The sequence below is a fragment of the Cynocephalus volans genome, chromosome 3 (genome assembly GCF_027409185.1).
Source record: "Cynocephalus volans isolate mCynVol1 chromosome 3, mCynVol1.pri, whole genome shotgun sequence".
Lineage (NCBI taxonomy): Eukaryota > Metazoa > Chordata > Mammalia > Dermoptera > Cynocephalidae > Cynocephalus > Cynocephalus volans.
Genome location: NC_084462.1, coordinates 137,495,735 through 137,510,867, shown reverse-complemented (window position 1 = coordinate 137,510,867; position 15,133 = coordinate 137,495,735). Strand labels below are relative to the sequence as shown.

The window sequence follows — 15,133 nt, the reverse complement described above, 5'->3', positions numbered from 1 at the left end:
TCATCATATTGGCTCAATAAATCCTATACTGTATACGTTTGGCCTCAGTTTCTTTTAGGTCAACATGGTAAAATTGGAAATGGCCTAACTGCAAGCTCCTCTCCCTACTCAGCTCCCATGGATAAGGTCCCTTAACAAAACCACCCTCCCAATCATGGGAACCAGGCACAGTGCCTGCTTATTGCTAAGGGGAAGGTTTTGGTTCCCCGCCAGCCCATGGAATTATGCAAACAAGTCAATCACATCTTCCCTCAGAAACCAGGGAGCACCCCACCGTCTTGATACTACAAAGGCTGCCTCCCACAGGGGCTGGTTGTTCACTCTGGGCAAGTGGTGTCCTCTTCCCTTGGACTGTGAGTATATGTGACTAATAAACCGCTGTCAATCGAACTTGTACAGTGTGAGGTGGGTGCATTCAGCTATCCCTATAACCCTAAAGTGGGAAAAACCCTTATGATCACTTATAAAGCCCTACATGATCCAGCCCTCCAATCTATCTATGACCTTATCTCTTACAATTCACCCCAGCTCACTCTACTCCAGTCATTTGACTGCCTTTTTATCTCCTAAAACCACAAGCATGCTTCTGTTTCATGGCCTTTGCAGTGTTGTTTCCTCTGTGTAGAATGTTCCTCCAGATATCCAGATAGCTAATTCCCCCAGCTTCAAATCTTTGTTCAGTCTGACCTTGCTAGTGAGGACTACAACAACTACCCTATTTAAAATTGCAAATCCCTCGTCCCCTGCACACCCTATCTCCTTTTGCCTATTTTTTTCTCCTCTAGCACTAATCAACTTCTAACACACAATATTGTTTACTAATTTACTATGCTACTGTCTGTCATCTCCTCATTCCCATCAGAATGTTAGTTCCAGAAGGATAAGGATTTTCGTCTGTTTTGGGCCTTAGCACCCAGGAGGGAGCTATCATAATAAGCTCTCAATAACTATTTATTGAACAAATGAATGGGTGGGAATACGTAAAGAATATGAACATATTTACCAAGCTGCTAATTCAGAGACTGGAGAATTTATAAAAATTAAAACCAGAAAGGATTAATTTAATTCTGATCTTCCCCCAGTTTTAATCAATACTCTTTTCCTTTCTACCCTGATCTTGTCTTGATGTCAAACCCTTCCCTGAGATAAAACACATTTCAGTGACCTCAGCACAGCTTAGTATTGATGGGTTCTTGAGTTTGTTATAGAAGCAAGCCAGGGCTATTTCCATGGCAGAAAAATGCTGGAAAACATTCTGGAACTTTTCTTTTTTCCCCCAGAATAACCCAAGCCAGAATGGCATTCCTAAACCTCATTTTAATTTTTTCTGATTGATTAAGCATATTAGATAGACTGAGTTCAAATAAAATGTCTGTACATAGTCTACATTCATTTTATACCTCTTATGTAATAAAATAAATCACATTTTCATCAGTTTGCTTTTCTTGTCAATGCACCACTCTCACTAGCCTCTCTTGGGTCTATGTGAGATGAGCCATTTTATACCTGATTCCATCTGGGAAATATTAAAAGAACAGAAAGGGACAAACAATGGATTTACTATCTATTAGGTGTGATATGTAGCTAAATGTTTATTTTTTCACATTTTCCTCCAATTCCTCCCTTAGATGGGTAGAGGAGATAGAAAACAATAGGGGGAGGAGGGAAATCTATGCTGAAGTCAAATATGATTGCTCATGGACCAATAGCAATCATTTTCTCTCCCACTATTTCTTACGTGGTACCATATGTCTAATGAATCAGTTCTCTTCTCATAGGAACAAGTATTATGGGGGCAGGCCACTATCAGAATGTAGTTAAGGTGTGGAATTTCTTATAGCTAATACTTTTATTTTTCTAACTTATGAGAAAATGAAGATATTGTATTAAATGTTTATATATTTTGAAACTCCATTGTATGTTATTTATTAACATGCTAACAATTCATTAAATTTAAACATTAAATACAAACTTTAAAAATCCTAATAGTTAAGTCTAATACTAATGAAGAAGGATGGCAGAAGGAGCATGTTCTGGAATTTTCTTTTTCTTTGATTCTTTCACTCATTCAGGAAATAGTAGTCGAAGCCCTATAATGGGCCAAGCATCAAGCTAGCAGTTAGGAATAGGCTGTAAATGAAATGAGATCCTGCCCCAGGCAGCTTCTTTTATGGAAGGCACCCGTATGAAATCTAGAGTCCAAACTTTACTTCTTGCAAACCACTTTCCTCACTGCACTCAAAAATGAACTTGTTCCACTAAGTCTGCATCTCCTACAGATTCTTCTTAATAATGTGTAATTAGGCAGTGGCCCATGACAGTGCTCATTTAAACATCAATGATCATTCAGTCATACTTCAATACATAAATACTATTGAGAAAAGAAATTTACCAAGTTCTGGAAGGTGGTGGGGGTGAAGGGTGGGACGAAGGGAGGTGTGCCTATATTTGAGGGAGATCAAAGTCTGGAAGGTCAGCAGGCTGCGGTCAATACACACATTCACCATTGAAATCATCGACTTAATCTTGTCACCATGAAATTGCTCTCAGAGCTTGAGGAAAGTGAAAAGGTACCAAGAACCGGTATGAGTTTTACGAATGCACCGCGGGACTGCTCCTCACTTGCAGCCAGGCGGAGCATTCTCCCCTAGAAAACACAAGAGAAGGCAGGCGCTCGCGTTCTGGCTAATTTTGAGCCGCGTCTGTTGCCGTCCTCCGTCACGTGCGGGCGCGCGAGGCCGCGTTAATAGGTGGGGGCGACTCTGCCGGGCGCCGGGGCAGGAAGGGCTGTGGCCGCCGTGCCATTCTTAAAGGGGCCCGAGAGAAGGCGACAGGCGGCTGACGGCCGGAAGGAAAATGGTGAGTTGCCTTGGGGACGGCGGGGGCTGGAGGGCTGGGCCAGGCAGCCGGGCTTTCCTGTTTTCCGGAACCGGTGGCGGCGGGCAGCGCCCGGGTTGGGTCGGCGGCCGCTTCCGCCCTGGCTGCTGGCAGGTGCCCACAGCCAGGGACTTGGCCTCCCAGCCGCCGCCGCGCCCGAGGGCAGCATCGTCCATCCTGACCCGAGGTCGACCCGCCCAGCGGGGCTTTTGACTAGGGCGCGGCCCTGGGCGGGGGCATCATCCCTGCGGGGCCGGTCTGGGTGGAGAGCTCCAGCTTCTGAGCTGAAGGCCGGAGGGGCGGGGGTCTGGCCCAGCGGAGGGCTCCACCAAACGTCGGTTTTCCTTCTAGGGTCGGGGCCAGGCCTGAGGGACCAGCGGCCCCGACCACCTTTCGCCTGGCGGTGTTTGCGGAGAGGACTCGAATTCTTATTGCATTTTTTCGGCCTCTCCTTAGCCTCTGTCTCCTTCCCCCTGCCTTTCTCTGAGGTTTTCGCCTTATTCTTGCATTCCTCGAGTTACAGCAATTGGAGTCTTTTGACCCAAGACTTTGGTGGTTGGCTGTAAAGTAATTGTCAGAGCTTGAGTTTTGCTGGGTTTGCGGCTATGGCTTCCGTTGTCGTATGGGATGGACCCAAGCATAAAAATAAAGAGTTAAATTATTTCCTACCAAGGATCTTCTGGATTCTTCCCATCGGTTCTTAAATATGTTTAAGTTCATTAGAAACAACAACAAAAAGAACAATAAAAACACTGCTCTATCTCTGACCTCCCACTCACTTCCCAACCCACTTCCATCGAATAGATCTTCTCATGGTCACTAAATCCAGCGGGCTCTTTTCAGTTTTCATCCTTTCTGACCTTTCAGCCGCATTCCAGTGTTGACACTCCCTCCTTTTTGAAGCATTCTCTTCTCTCATGCCTCTCCCTTGGCTTCTGGGATACGGAACTGGTTTTCTTCATACTTCTGTTGGTTCATCTGTTTCCCATGAAGATTATCCTCCTTTCCCTGGACAATACACGTAAGAGTCCCAGGCTCCATCCTCGTCCTTCATTTTTCATTATGTGTTTTCTTTCCTACACTCATGGCTTCGGTTACCACCTATATTCAGATGACTTGTGAATTTGTACCTCAGATCTTGCTTCTGAGATCCAGCGCAGATCTATGTATTCCACTACTTAGTTAACATCCTCTATGCACCTCATTTTGTCCAAAATAGAATTCATGCTCTTTCCCCTCAAACCTGGTCTTCTCTCAGTGTTTCTTAACTCAGTGAAAGGTTGCATCATTCAGTCTATTATACAAGCCAGAAGCCTAGGAGTCATTCTGGTAACCCTTTTTTCCCTTACCCACTCCACCTCCCTAATATCCAATCTGTCACCAGCTCCTTCGTTGTGGTTAAGAGTTGGGGCTAGAGGTTAGGCTGCCTGGCTCCACTAAGTGAGTAACTTTGGGGAAGATGCTTAATTCTACAAGTCCTAGTTTTTGCAAAATGGGTGTAATGATAGTACCCATCTGATGGGATTGTTTGGAGCATGAAGGGGAGTCCATGTAAAGGACATAACTGTTTCTCTCATGGTGTTTAAAACATGTTAACTGTTATTAGCACTGTTCACCTCCTTCTCTTTATCCTCATCACCAACCTCTCTAAGCTGCTTTTCCTTTCCTGTCTGGACTAGTCTTACCAGTTATCTAGTCTTGCTGGATTTATCCTGGTTCTCTGCCTGTTTCCTACATACCACAGCAAATGAGATCTTTTCAAAATGCAAATATGATCACATTTACTTTTCCAACCTTGCTTAAAATGTTCTAGTGGCTTCCCTTTGCTCACAGAAAAGAAACCAAAATACTTAATATGACCCACTAGACTCTGTGCTGTCCAGCCCCTACCAACTTCCTCTTGTACTATGTTCCTGTTCATTGTGCTTGAGTCACACTGGCCTTTTATTATTTTGGATGTATCATGCTCATTTTAATGAAAAGGTCTTTGCACAGGCAATTTTGGTCCTTCACGTGCCTTTTTTTGGAAGCCTGCTATGACCATGCTGTTCTTCATCATAAATTCTCATCCATTGTGTGCCTCTCCTCTCTAGCCCTCATCATAGATACAAGTTTGCATGTTTTTGCGGGGTCCTTTGATGTAGGTTTGTTCTGTGCTAGATTAGAATATAAACTCCTTGAGGGCAGGGCAGGGACCATATCTTTTATTTATTTACTCTATGATTGTATCCCTAGCAGTTAGCATGATGCTGGCACTCATTAAATGTTCATCGTATGGATAAACCAATAAGTGAACATTGGAGCTCAAATCTCCACTTGACTTTGTATGTTGTTAAATGCTACTACTGACTGTATGCAGTGAGCCCTTTTTCTTGTAGAAGGAATTTTTGGCCTTACTGAGGTGTTGGGAGAGGTGAAAACACAAAAACAAGCTATCCAAATTAAGTCACAGCATATATATCACTTGGTGTCTGATCCTTAGACTGCCAAGCTTACAAAAGCAGCTCTGGATATCAGAGCTGGAAGATAAGACTTTCATGATAAATTGGTCTGCCTAAACATATTAGTTTTGCTAATAGGTTCTATGTTTGGTTGAAGAGAAAATGGAAATTCTACTTTTCTGACTTCATTATCTTTCTTGAAAGATAGAAAAAAATGAACTAGGATTGAGTCTTAGCTTCAGGAAGCTCCATGTGACTTAGCATCTCTCTAAAGAAAACTGAAAGAAGTACATACCCCCTACAGGAGTGTTATTTATTGGGTAGTATCTGTTGGTAGGATGTACCTTCTGATTGTAAATAGCATAACCTATGTTATATCACACTTTATATATTACCAGTATTCTGAATTTAAAGGACAATTTAAAATTGATAGCCATTTTCTGCTTTAACATATGCTATCATTTCCCACCAAGGGATCAAAAAAGCAGGCTTTTATTACATTTTTAGTTTAACTTAAAATTGGAAGTCTTTATCTTTTGGGGTTATAATGAGAGAGATGTATTTAGCATTGGTCTCAGAAATGTTATAATTTTCTTGAAAGAGGAGGGGAGAAGTGATACATATTGAGATGTTTACAGATGAGATGATTTCTGGCCTTTGCTGTGAAACAGTTCATGGGCACAGTGTTGAGGGTGTTGGATGAAGTAAGACTATGTGTTGATAATGGTTGAAGCTGAGTGATGGGTATATATAGGGTTTCACTGTACTATTCTCTACTTTTGTATGTCTTCTAAGTTTTACATATTCGTCACACCACTAAAAGAAGAGTGCTTTCGATCATTTCCTCACCAGATTTCTGGGGACAATTCTCTAATATTTCTTCATAATTCCCAAAAGATTCTTTTAGCTTCTGTATTTGTTTTTTCTGTTTTTGCTTTCATACATTCTTCAGAGCTCCTTTTATATCTCCACACTCATGTAATCAAGATATAAAATGTTATTGGTCTTTCCTCTTATGGTTTATTTTTTATACTTTTGTTATTTGTATTGTATTTTTCCCATAATTATGAGACCCAAAAGTGAACCAAGGTCCTGTTTATTCTAAGTACAATAAGATGATTTTCCTGTTCTTCCTGCACAATATAAAATTATTATGCCTGCCTTACTTTCTAACAGCAGACAGTGATTCTTGACTTTTCTCATATTCTTGCCTTCCTCTCCAATTCTGATGAAAGTGCACTTTATTATGTGTCTGCTTTTTGAGACATTTATTAGTCAAAGAGAAAGTATACCTTACATATAAGATGAACAAATGTGTATGAATATACAATGTAGATCCAAAGGTTGGTAGATTTAAAAGTCCATTTAAGTGTTCATATGTTTCACTTTAATGCTTTCACATAATTGACATTTGTAGATGTCAGTATACCTTTTTAAAGGTATTGGGTTTTATAACTTTAATATGTATGTATATTGAAGTCATGGCATTTTATTTGTGATTTTTTTCTTTTATAGAGTGAGTCTTTGGTGGTTTGTGATGTTGCTGAAGATTTAGTGGAAAAGCTGAGAAAGTTTCGTTTTCGCAAAGAAACAAACAATGCTGCCATTATAAGTAAGCTAAAAGTGATTGCCTCAAAGTTACGTGGTCTTACTTTGTTTTTATCTCATAGCTACATTGAATAAACTGAACCTTTAGAAAGTAATGTTGCCTCCTGTTTAATTCTCCACCTTTAGATCACTTTAAATAATAAGTAACAGCAAATTTTAAGGTCTCAGAACAGAGATGGAGTGAAGAGGTAGAGTGAAGTCCTTTTCTGCCTACACAGCTCTGGAGAAGATGGTCTTCTTCGTCACTTGGGGGATGAGGATTCCCATTCACAGTGACCCATCCAACTCCATCCTTCTCAGGGGACTAAAAATAGCCTGGCCATTCATCCCCAAATAGAAACCTTTGCCTGCCTACACCTAAAATGGTAAAGTTTAGCATTGTGCTTGAGGTGACTTTGGGCCTTATTCTTTTTTTTTTTTTTTTTCATTCATAATTATGGTATATATTTCTATTTATTTAGGTCTCCTCTAGCTTCTCTCAACAAAATTGTGTACTTTTCAGGTAGTAGTCTTGCAGGTATTTTGTTGAATAGCTTCCTAAGTATTTTATGTTCTTTATTTTTTTTTTTATTTTTTAAATTTTTTAAAAAATTTTATTTTGTCTATATAAATTGTGGTTGATTATTGTTGCCCCTTACCAAAACCTCCCTCCCTCCTCCCTCTCCTCCCTCCCCCCCAACAATGTCCTTTCTGTTTGCTTGTCGTATCAACTTCAAGTGACTTTGGGCCTTATTCTAATTCTAGAGCTGAACTTTAGTTTCATGGAGAGTACTTTTTTAATGTCACTGTCTTCTGAAAATGGAAAGAATGATTTGCATATCGCCCCTCCCACTGTGAATGGTATCTGATGTTATGCAGATTTTCCTTGTATTCATAGGTAATATTTAATACTCACATGTGGGTAGCGATTGAGAAAGATGGAGGAAGGATGAGGGAGTGAAAATGTAAAACTGTAGACTGTGCTTCACGGAGATGCATCTGGCAGACATAAATTAATCAATCAGTGGTGACAACTTACCATGAATTCTGGTTCTGTAACAAATAAATACTACAGTATGGGCATATAGTTCTTAAAGGTGAAAATTGTGTCAGTGCCATTTTACTGCAAAAGGTGAAGAAGTTATTTGAGATCATACTTTCTCTCCGAGGATTTACTATGAAATTGGTACAAAACCAATTATGGTGAACTTTTCTGACAACTGAAAAAGAATAGAGGCATAGGTTATCTAAACTTATTTTGATTTGGCTTTGGATTATGTTAGATATATTTGAATATAGATATCACTGCTATTTGGTAATTCGCTTTCTCAGAATAATGATTCTACACCCTAAAATCCTGACTTCAGAGAAGCTGAGGATCTCAAGCATTCTCTATCCTGACCCCTGGTTTTCCCTTGTAGACCAATCTCAATCACAGTCACCCTTTCAGTCATTTTCTTATTATCTAGGAAGTTGCATTTGAGTCATAAAGTTCTTCATATACACAGTAAATACACAGAGTTGACAAAGTTCTTAATAAACAAACTAGGTGCTGGGAATTGTGGGCAAAAGCTTTTAAAAGCTGACTGCTTGAAAAGCAAAGCTACCTAATAGACCATAACCTAAAACTGCGAATGAACTTTATGCTTATGTTACTTGATGTTTTAATTTTAGATGCCCTGAAAAAGGCTGAGACTGTGTGGGTTGGGTAGATCAAGATCATATTGGAATCACAGTTTACTCATGTTATATTTTTATTTTAGTGAAAATTGACAAGGATAAACGCCTGGTGGTACTGGATGAGGAGCTTGAGGTTTGTTCAATGAGCTAAATACAATTTTATAGTTAAGCAATTATTATTGCTCTAAAGATGCTATATTAGTTACATGTACGTACTTCTCAAATGAGTTCTGAGACTTCTTTAAATACATGCTCATGCATGAAAAGGATGTGCTAATTATTGTGTAGTACATTGTCTTACTAACTTAACTATCTTCTTTAAAGCATTAATGAAAATCCAGTATAATAAGTGGTAAAAGTTAGGCTATCTGCCCAGTAAAAAGTGAGTAAACTTTATAACTTGCTTCAAAATTGTCTGGCTAGTAATTAAAAATTAAAACCTTGCAACTTAAGTATTTAGTTTGTCAAATTAAGCAGTTAATTTAGGGTGAAAATAAATTAACTTTTTTTTCCTGAAATCGGATGTTGTTTACTCTGAGGTGTTGGCTTATGTCACTTAGTATTTCCTGACAGTGGAACATAAGCATAGAATACTGTGCCCGTCAGCCTCTGTGTTTAATAAACGGAGCTAAACTGAGAAGGGGCTTTGATTAGATTGAGAGTTTATTAACCTAAGATTATATACAATTTGATAAAATAAAATTTTATTTTGTGATGTGGTAATGCATTCATAACTATTAGTAGAGTAGGTCCTTGGTATATATCTCCTAAGGACTTATAGGTAAGAAAATGTTTAAAAGTTGCTTTTCTCTATGGTGACAGGGCATTTCACCAGATGAACTTAAAGATGAACTACCTGAACGACAACCTCGATATCCTTTTCTTGGTGCTCTAAAAAGATTTGTTTTCTTTAGTGGTTAGAAGTTGACTTGTGAACTCATTTGTTAAAAAAAGACATGTTTGTTTTAAAAGATGTATTTTACAAGATGTCCTTCCACATCATGATCACAACCAAATTAAGATATGTATGCGTATATTGGACTAAGAAAAATGAAAAGTTAATGTGTTAGTGGGTTGAATTATTTTCTTTTTTAAACAATTCCCTTTATTATAATATGTGCACAATAAAATGAAGAAAGAAATCCATACTTTAGTAAATTTCTTTTTGAGAGATTATGTTATTTTATAACTTATCTTTGGGGTTTATTTATAATTTTTTGGAAAGATATTGAATAATGAAGGTGTGGCCTAAATGAATAGGATAGCTATTTGCCACTCAGTAGCTTCCCAGGTGGTGGTAAGAAACTGTTTCAAGGCTGTAACTTTAGTTTCTTTAACTTGAGAAAAACTTTCATTGTGTATAGTTATAAATATCAACATGATGATGGAAGAGTTTCATATCCTCTGTGCTTTATTTTCTCCAGTCCCGTTGGTAAGTGAATTTCTTTAAATAATGCACATTTGTCTGTAATCTAATTAAACCATTTTTATACTAGACAAATTTTATGCTGTTTTTAAAGATAAAAAGAGTTGAATAACCTACATTGAAGTAGGGTGTGTTTGCACACACCTGCATGCATCCCTAGAAAGAAGTTACTATAAAGTGTTGTCTCTTAGAACTTGTTTATTTTCTTAGGATAAATTTCTGGAAGTGTGATTGTTGGGTCAAATTATAGCTTACATTGGATATTGAAATGGGTTGTTGGTTTTTAGGGAATCCACTCCCACTATTATCACCATTCAAGCCCACAATAAACATGGTACTTACTAAACCCTTCTCTAAACTTTATTATTTGTATCGTTTACTTAGCACTTAAAATATTTCTAACTTATTGTGTAAGCAGACTGTTAACTTTTTTTCAGACCCTATCTCAGACCTGTCCCACTAGCCCACCACCATTCCAGAATTTTATATATTTTAGGCATTTATAAAATTGATGTTGATATTTAGTGTCTAAATTAAGATAGTGCTGAAGTTTTTAGTGTTTGCAAGGCTCTAAAAGTCAGAAGAATCATTTACTTTTGCTGACCTCTAGACTTTTTTATAATTTAGCTCTGTCTCTTTATGTAGGCAGTATGCAATAAAGACTCAAAATATAGCATATATACATTTAGATCGAAGTTTTTGTAAACTCAATAGCAAAGAAAATCCTAAGTGTGTCATTTTTAAAAATAAAAATAATAAAAACCTACCAGTTTTTAAAAATCTACGTCTCATTTCTATGCTAATCTCTGTCTTGCAGGATGTAAGCCTGAACAACAGATGATGTATGCTGGGAGTAAGAATAAGCTAGTCCAAACAGCTGAACTAACCAAGGTGGTATATATATTGACTTGCTTGTTGAGACAGTATTTTCCCTTAGAGTATAGAACAATAGTTAAAATAGTCCGAAGAAGTATTTTTTGGCAGGTGCAGATTATTTAGACCAGAGTGGTAAATTAGCCAAAGGTTTTTATTAGTTGGACATAGTATGGTAGACGTTTTTGAACTGAAGTGTTTTTTGAATAAGCTGATAGAAGAAATCACATGCAAGATGTAGGCAGATTTAGAAAGCCGCTGTAACTCTTAAATTTTTTAAGAGTTCTTTATCTTCTGTAGTGTAATTTCTAATAGGTAAAGATCAGCATTGAAGCTTCTTTGAGCCCTTTACCATAGTCTGAAATGAACCAAGTTCTGTGCTGTGATTCTATATTATGCAGTTAACTATACTGTTTCTAGATCTAAAATTAAATTGTTAATATTAATAAAGCTAGAATATTCTGTTTTATATGACCCACTTGCTTTAAGATTTAACATGTCCTCAATTGTTTTATGGTATTTTCGAAGATTAAAGGTAAGAGAAGTTTACCTTTATTTACTTTATTTAACTTCCACATACTAGTTTGAGTTGAAAAGATATATACATTTAAGTTTTTGAAATAGGGTATTATATCACTAAAACTATTAAACAATATTTTCTTTCAGATTTTAAGGACAGCATCAATGTTTTCCCTTTGGGTGCTTAATCATCAACTCAAGGAATGTCTTTAAGTGCCCTCTGCTTTTTCCCTTTAGCCAAGATGATTGTCATTAGTACCACCAATTTGTAGACACAACTTTTTTTTCCTTTGTACATAGAAACACTCTGGAGTTGCTCTAAGGGATTGGGAGGTTAAGAAGAGCTCTGTTAACAGCCTCAGGGCTATTCTAATCCTGGGCATACCCTAAAATGCTGGAGTTGAGACATTACAATTTACAAACTACTTTTGTAAATAATCTCATTGAATCCTTAGAACAACCCTGTGAGGTTGATGGTGGTATTTCCATTCAATACATAGGAAAACAAGTTCAGAGGATGAATGACTTGCCCAGAGTTTCAAAGTGGTGAATGACAGAGCTAGGATTCAAATGTAATCTGGCCCCAAATCCCATTCTTTCTACTGTAATATATTGTCTCTCTATAGCCATTATATTTTCTGGGCCTGTGTTAATTCAAATCCTTGCGGGAGATTTGTGGCTGTAGACCTCTATTCCATCTTTATCAAAACAATCTAAAGCTGGTATTTCCATTTCACACTCAACTATGAAAGGCCAACGTGTGTTCCTCCAGTTCCTAACTAGATTGACTTTAGTTGTGTATACTTGTGATGTCTCTTCTAGTGGGCATGATTTACAGAACTTCTTTTAGACTATTTCTAGATTTGTACTTTTAAAAGAGTTTTATGCTATCTTGATTGCTAATACTTTGGTAACTTGAGTACTTACCATGTAAAAGAAGTAAAATATAAGGTGTATCTAATTTACACAAGTCATGACCATTATGAAAGGAAGCAGAATTAGGTATGTAATCCTCAAATACATAACGTGTTTGCTTTTTTTTTTTTGAGAGTGTCAGAGTATGACCTAAGTTTTTTTTTCCTTAAGGTATTCGAAATAAGAAATACTGAAGACCTAACTGAAGAATGGTTACGTGAGAAACTTGGATTTTTCCACTAATGTGAACTTCTGTGTTTCTAAAGTATTTATGATTAACCTGACCATACTGGAACCAGACATAAATACTTATTTATGCCTAAAAATGCACCATTACTTTCAGTTTGTTTCCTGCAGTAAAGAAAAATTCTTCATTTGTGCAAAGTTTGAACAAAGAGGAAATCATCTTCATAGTAATGAAACTTTGTAAAAGTGTTTCCTTATATTTGTAATTGTTAGGTGGACTTTCTCCAGGGACTTTTTGCACTCTTGTGACTAATTTCTATAACTTATAGTTTAGAATTTGTTACTATTTACTGACACCATTGGAAAGTGGATATTAGATTGTGATAGACAACAGTTGCCTCTTTTTGACAAATACTGGATATTAGCAGTTTATATATGAAAATAGCATATTATCACTTGTCACACCATTAAAGTTATTTTGGTTAGAGACTTGAGTGACCCAATTCTCAACCATGAATAATTATTTATTGTAGTATAATCTGTATTACAAGTAAATTTTTCATGAATTCCATGCCTCCTTTGGTTTCCCGTATCTTTTTAATCAGGCCTAGAAACTGTTCATCAATCACTCATTCTTAATGTCTGGGAATTAGATTTTTATGACAGAATTATGACTTAGGTTTTCTTCTTGTGGAAAATAGCATCTTAGTTTTAGAAATTGGTAGGTTATAATAATCAAGGGCTTCATTCCTAATTATGTCATTTCTAGATAATTTTTGAATCTAGATAGTTTTGAATCTAGGTTAATAACACTTTATTTATAAAGCACCTCCTAATGTCCTGTGAACACTAATTACTTTAAATGTGTTAATACTGTGCCTTTGATTTGTTAGCTTTAAAGTTAGTCTAAGACTTTTACACTGCCAGTATTCCAGATTTGGTGAAATTAATACTTTTTTAAAGGGTCCAAGTAAAACAATTTTCTAATGTGTGTATCTCAAATTTATAATAAAATCAACTTCATATTTTTAAAATTCCAGCTATCTGCTTGCATTGGTGAATATATGGCAGTTGAGAGTTAGAATTTTGGGTATATTTGTGATTAGTTTTGTGCCATAGGAAAAAATTATATATCTTAAAACTTTGGCTGTAATTAGTAACATTAACACATTAATGGAAATCACATCTTATATCCTAAATGTCAGAAGATATTTTAAACTGGACACCTGCAGAGTTAACAAAACCAGTCTTGTTAGATGATGGCATCCTTGGCTCAAAGCGAGGATTCTGTTGTATAGTGTACTTCAAAAACAAACATATAAGTAACTTTAACAACACTGATTTGATATAAGTTCTAGTGACTCTAGAGACTTAACTAAATTTTGTGAGTGAATTCTTATATTAAGAATATCTTAGTCATTTCAAAATTAGCAAAGGCATTTTTTTAAATGTTGGCATATTTTCCATTCGAATGTTCTTTGCATTTTATTTTTGAGGTTTCTGTACCGACTTTAATAAAGAGGTAAAGATAGATGGAATTTTCACAGTATTGAATAGGGCATCATCTGTTCCTGACAATGTTTGGCTTCACTATTCTAGAAGTTAGGAAGCAATAGGAAGTTAGTTGGTGATAAGGAAGTGCTAGAGTGTGTATTTGTTTTTGTTAATGACTGGAAAAGATTCTTTATTCCAGTTTCCAGAGAGAGAAAACTTCACCCAGGAAGTTTAAGAATTCTTTAAATAGGTATTTTGATATTGGAGAATAACTTGCTTTAATTCTCCAGAAATGCAAATATAATCCAAGTGAGAGTGGAGATATTTTTAATGTTTTTGAATGAAGGAAATGAGATTTTGTTTCACCTGGTTTGCAGCAATAAGAGAAATTAACTAGAGCTGCAAGCATGTATTTTTAAATGAGTTTACTTATTTTGTCTTGCATGATTTTAAGATTTTTTTTTTTAATTTGGAAGTCCTCCATAATGTTAGATAATATTGACCTGCTATATGCAGAACTCTTAGTTCCCCTGTTCTTAGCAAACAGCTGTGATAAACCATGCTTTTTTGAGCTTGTCTTACTCCTTATATTAATAACGTGTTTTGCAAGACAACACATTGAGGTTAGGGGATCAGAAGAACATGTTTTGTTTCGTCTGTCCTATAGGGAGATTTATAAATCCTGTGCTCTAAAGTGTTCTCAAACATTTATATAAATTTCTCATTCATCTAACTAAAGTTTGGATTGTTCTTTTCAAGTATATTTTCTTTTTAGTCTTTTTCTTTCTTTCCTCAAATAGTGACTCCACATTTCATAATAACAGTTTTTACATTCCATTATCTTTTGGTACCATTTCACCATTCTCATTCAGCCTTAAATCTTAATCTTTCCTTTTTGGCAGCAACTCTTTTCCTGGGACCCTCCTTCATGGTCTTCTAAGTCAGCGTTAGTTTTGAATTTGTTGGCTTTGCATAAATTCTGCATAGCATCTGATGTACAATAGAACCAACTAGTAGTCACAGTATGTATTCAGTATGCTTTTTGTGACAACAAAAATGACATTTGAAGAAAACTTCTCAGGTTTTTATGCTGAAATTCCAAAATGTCTGACTTTTGACTAGTAATACTTGTTCT

General features: G+C 36.6%; 1 protein-coding gene across 1 annotated transcript; it reads left to right on the top strand.

Annotated features, from left to right (window-relative positions):
• Positions 1 to 2,760: 2,760 nt before the first annotated feature.
• On the top strand, positions 2,761 to 12,658 carry GMFB (glia maturation factor beta). The gene is made up of 7 exons (XM_063089631.1): positions 2,761 to 2,859; positions 6,834 to 6,930; positions 8,669 to 8,718; positions 9,408 to 9,457; positions 9,935 to 10,017; positions 10,829 to 10,902; positions 12,490 to 12,658. Exons 1-7 carry the CDS (start codon positions 2,857 to 2,859, stop codon positions 12,559 to 12,561), a joined length of 429 nt encoding a protein of 142 aa, XP_062945701.1. The 5' UTR covers positions 2,761 to 2,856; the 3' UTR covers positions 12,562 to 12,658.
• The last annotated feature ends 2,475 nt before the right edge of the window (positions 12,659 to 15,133 follow it).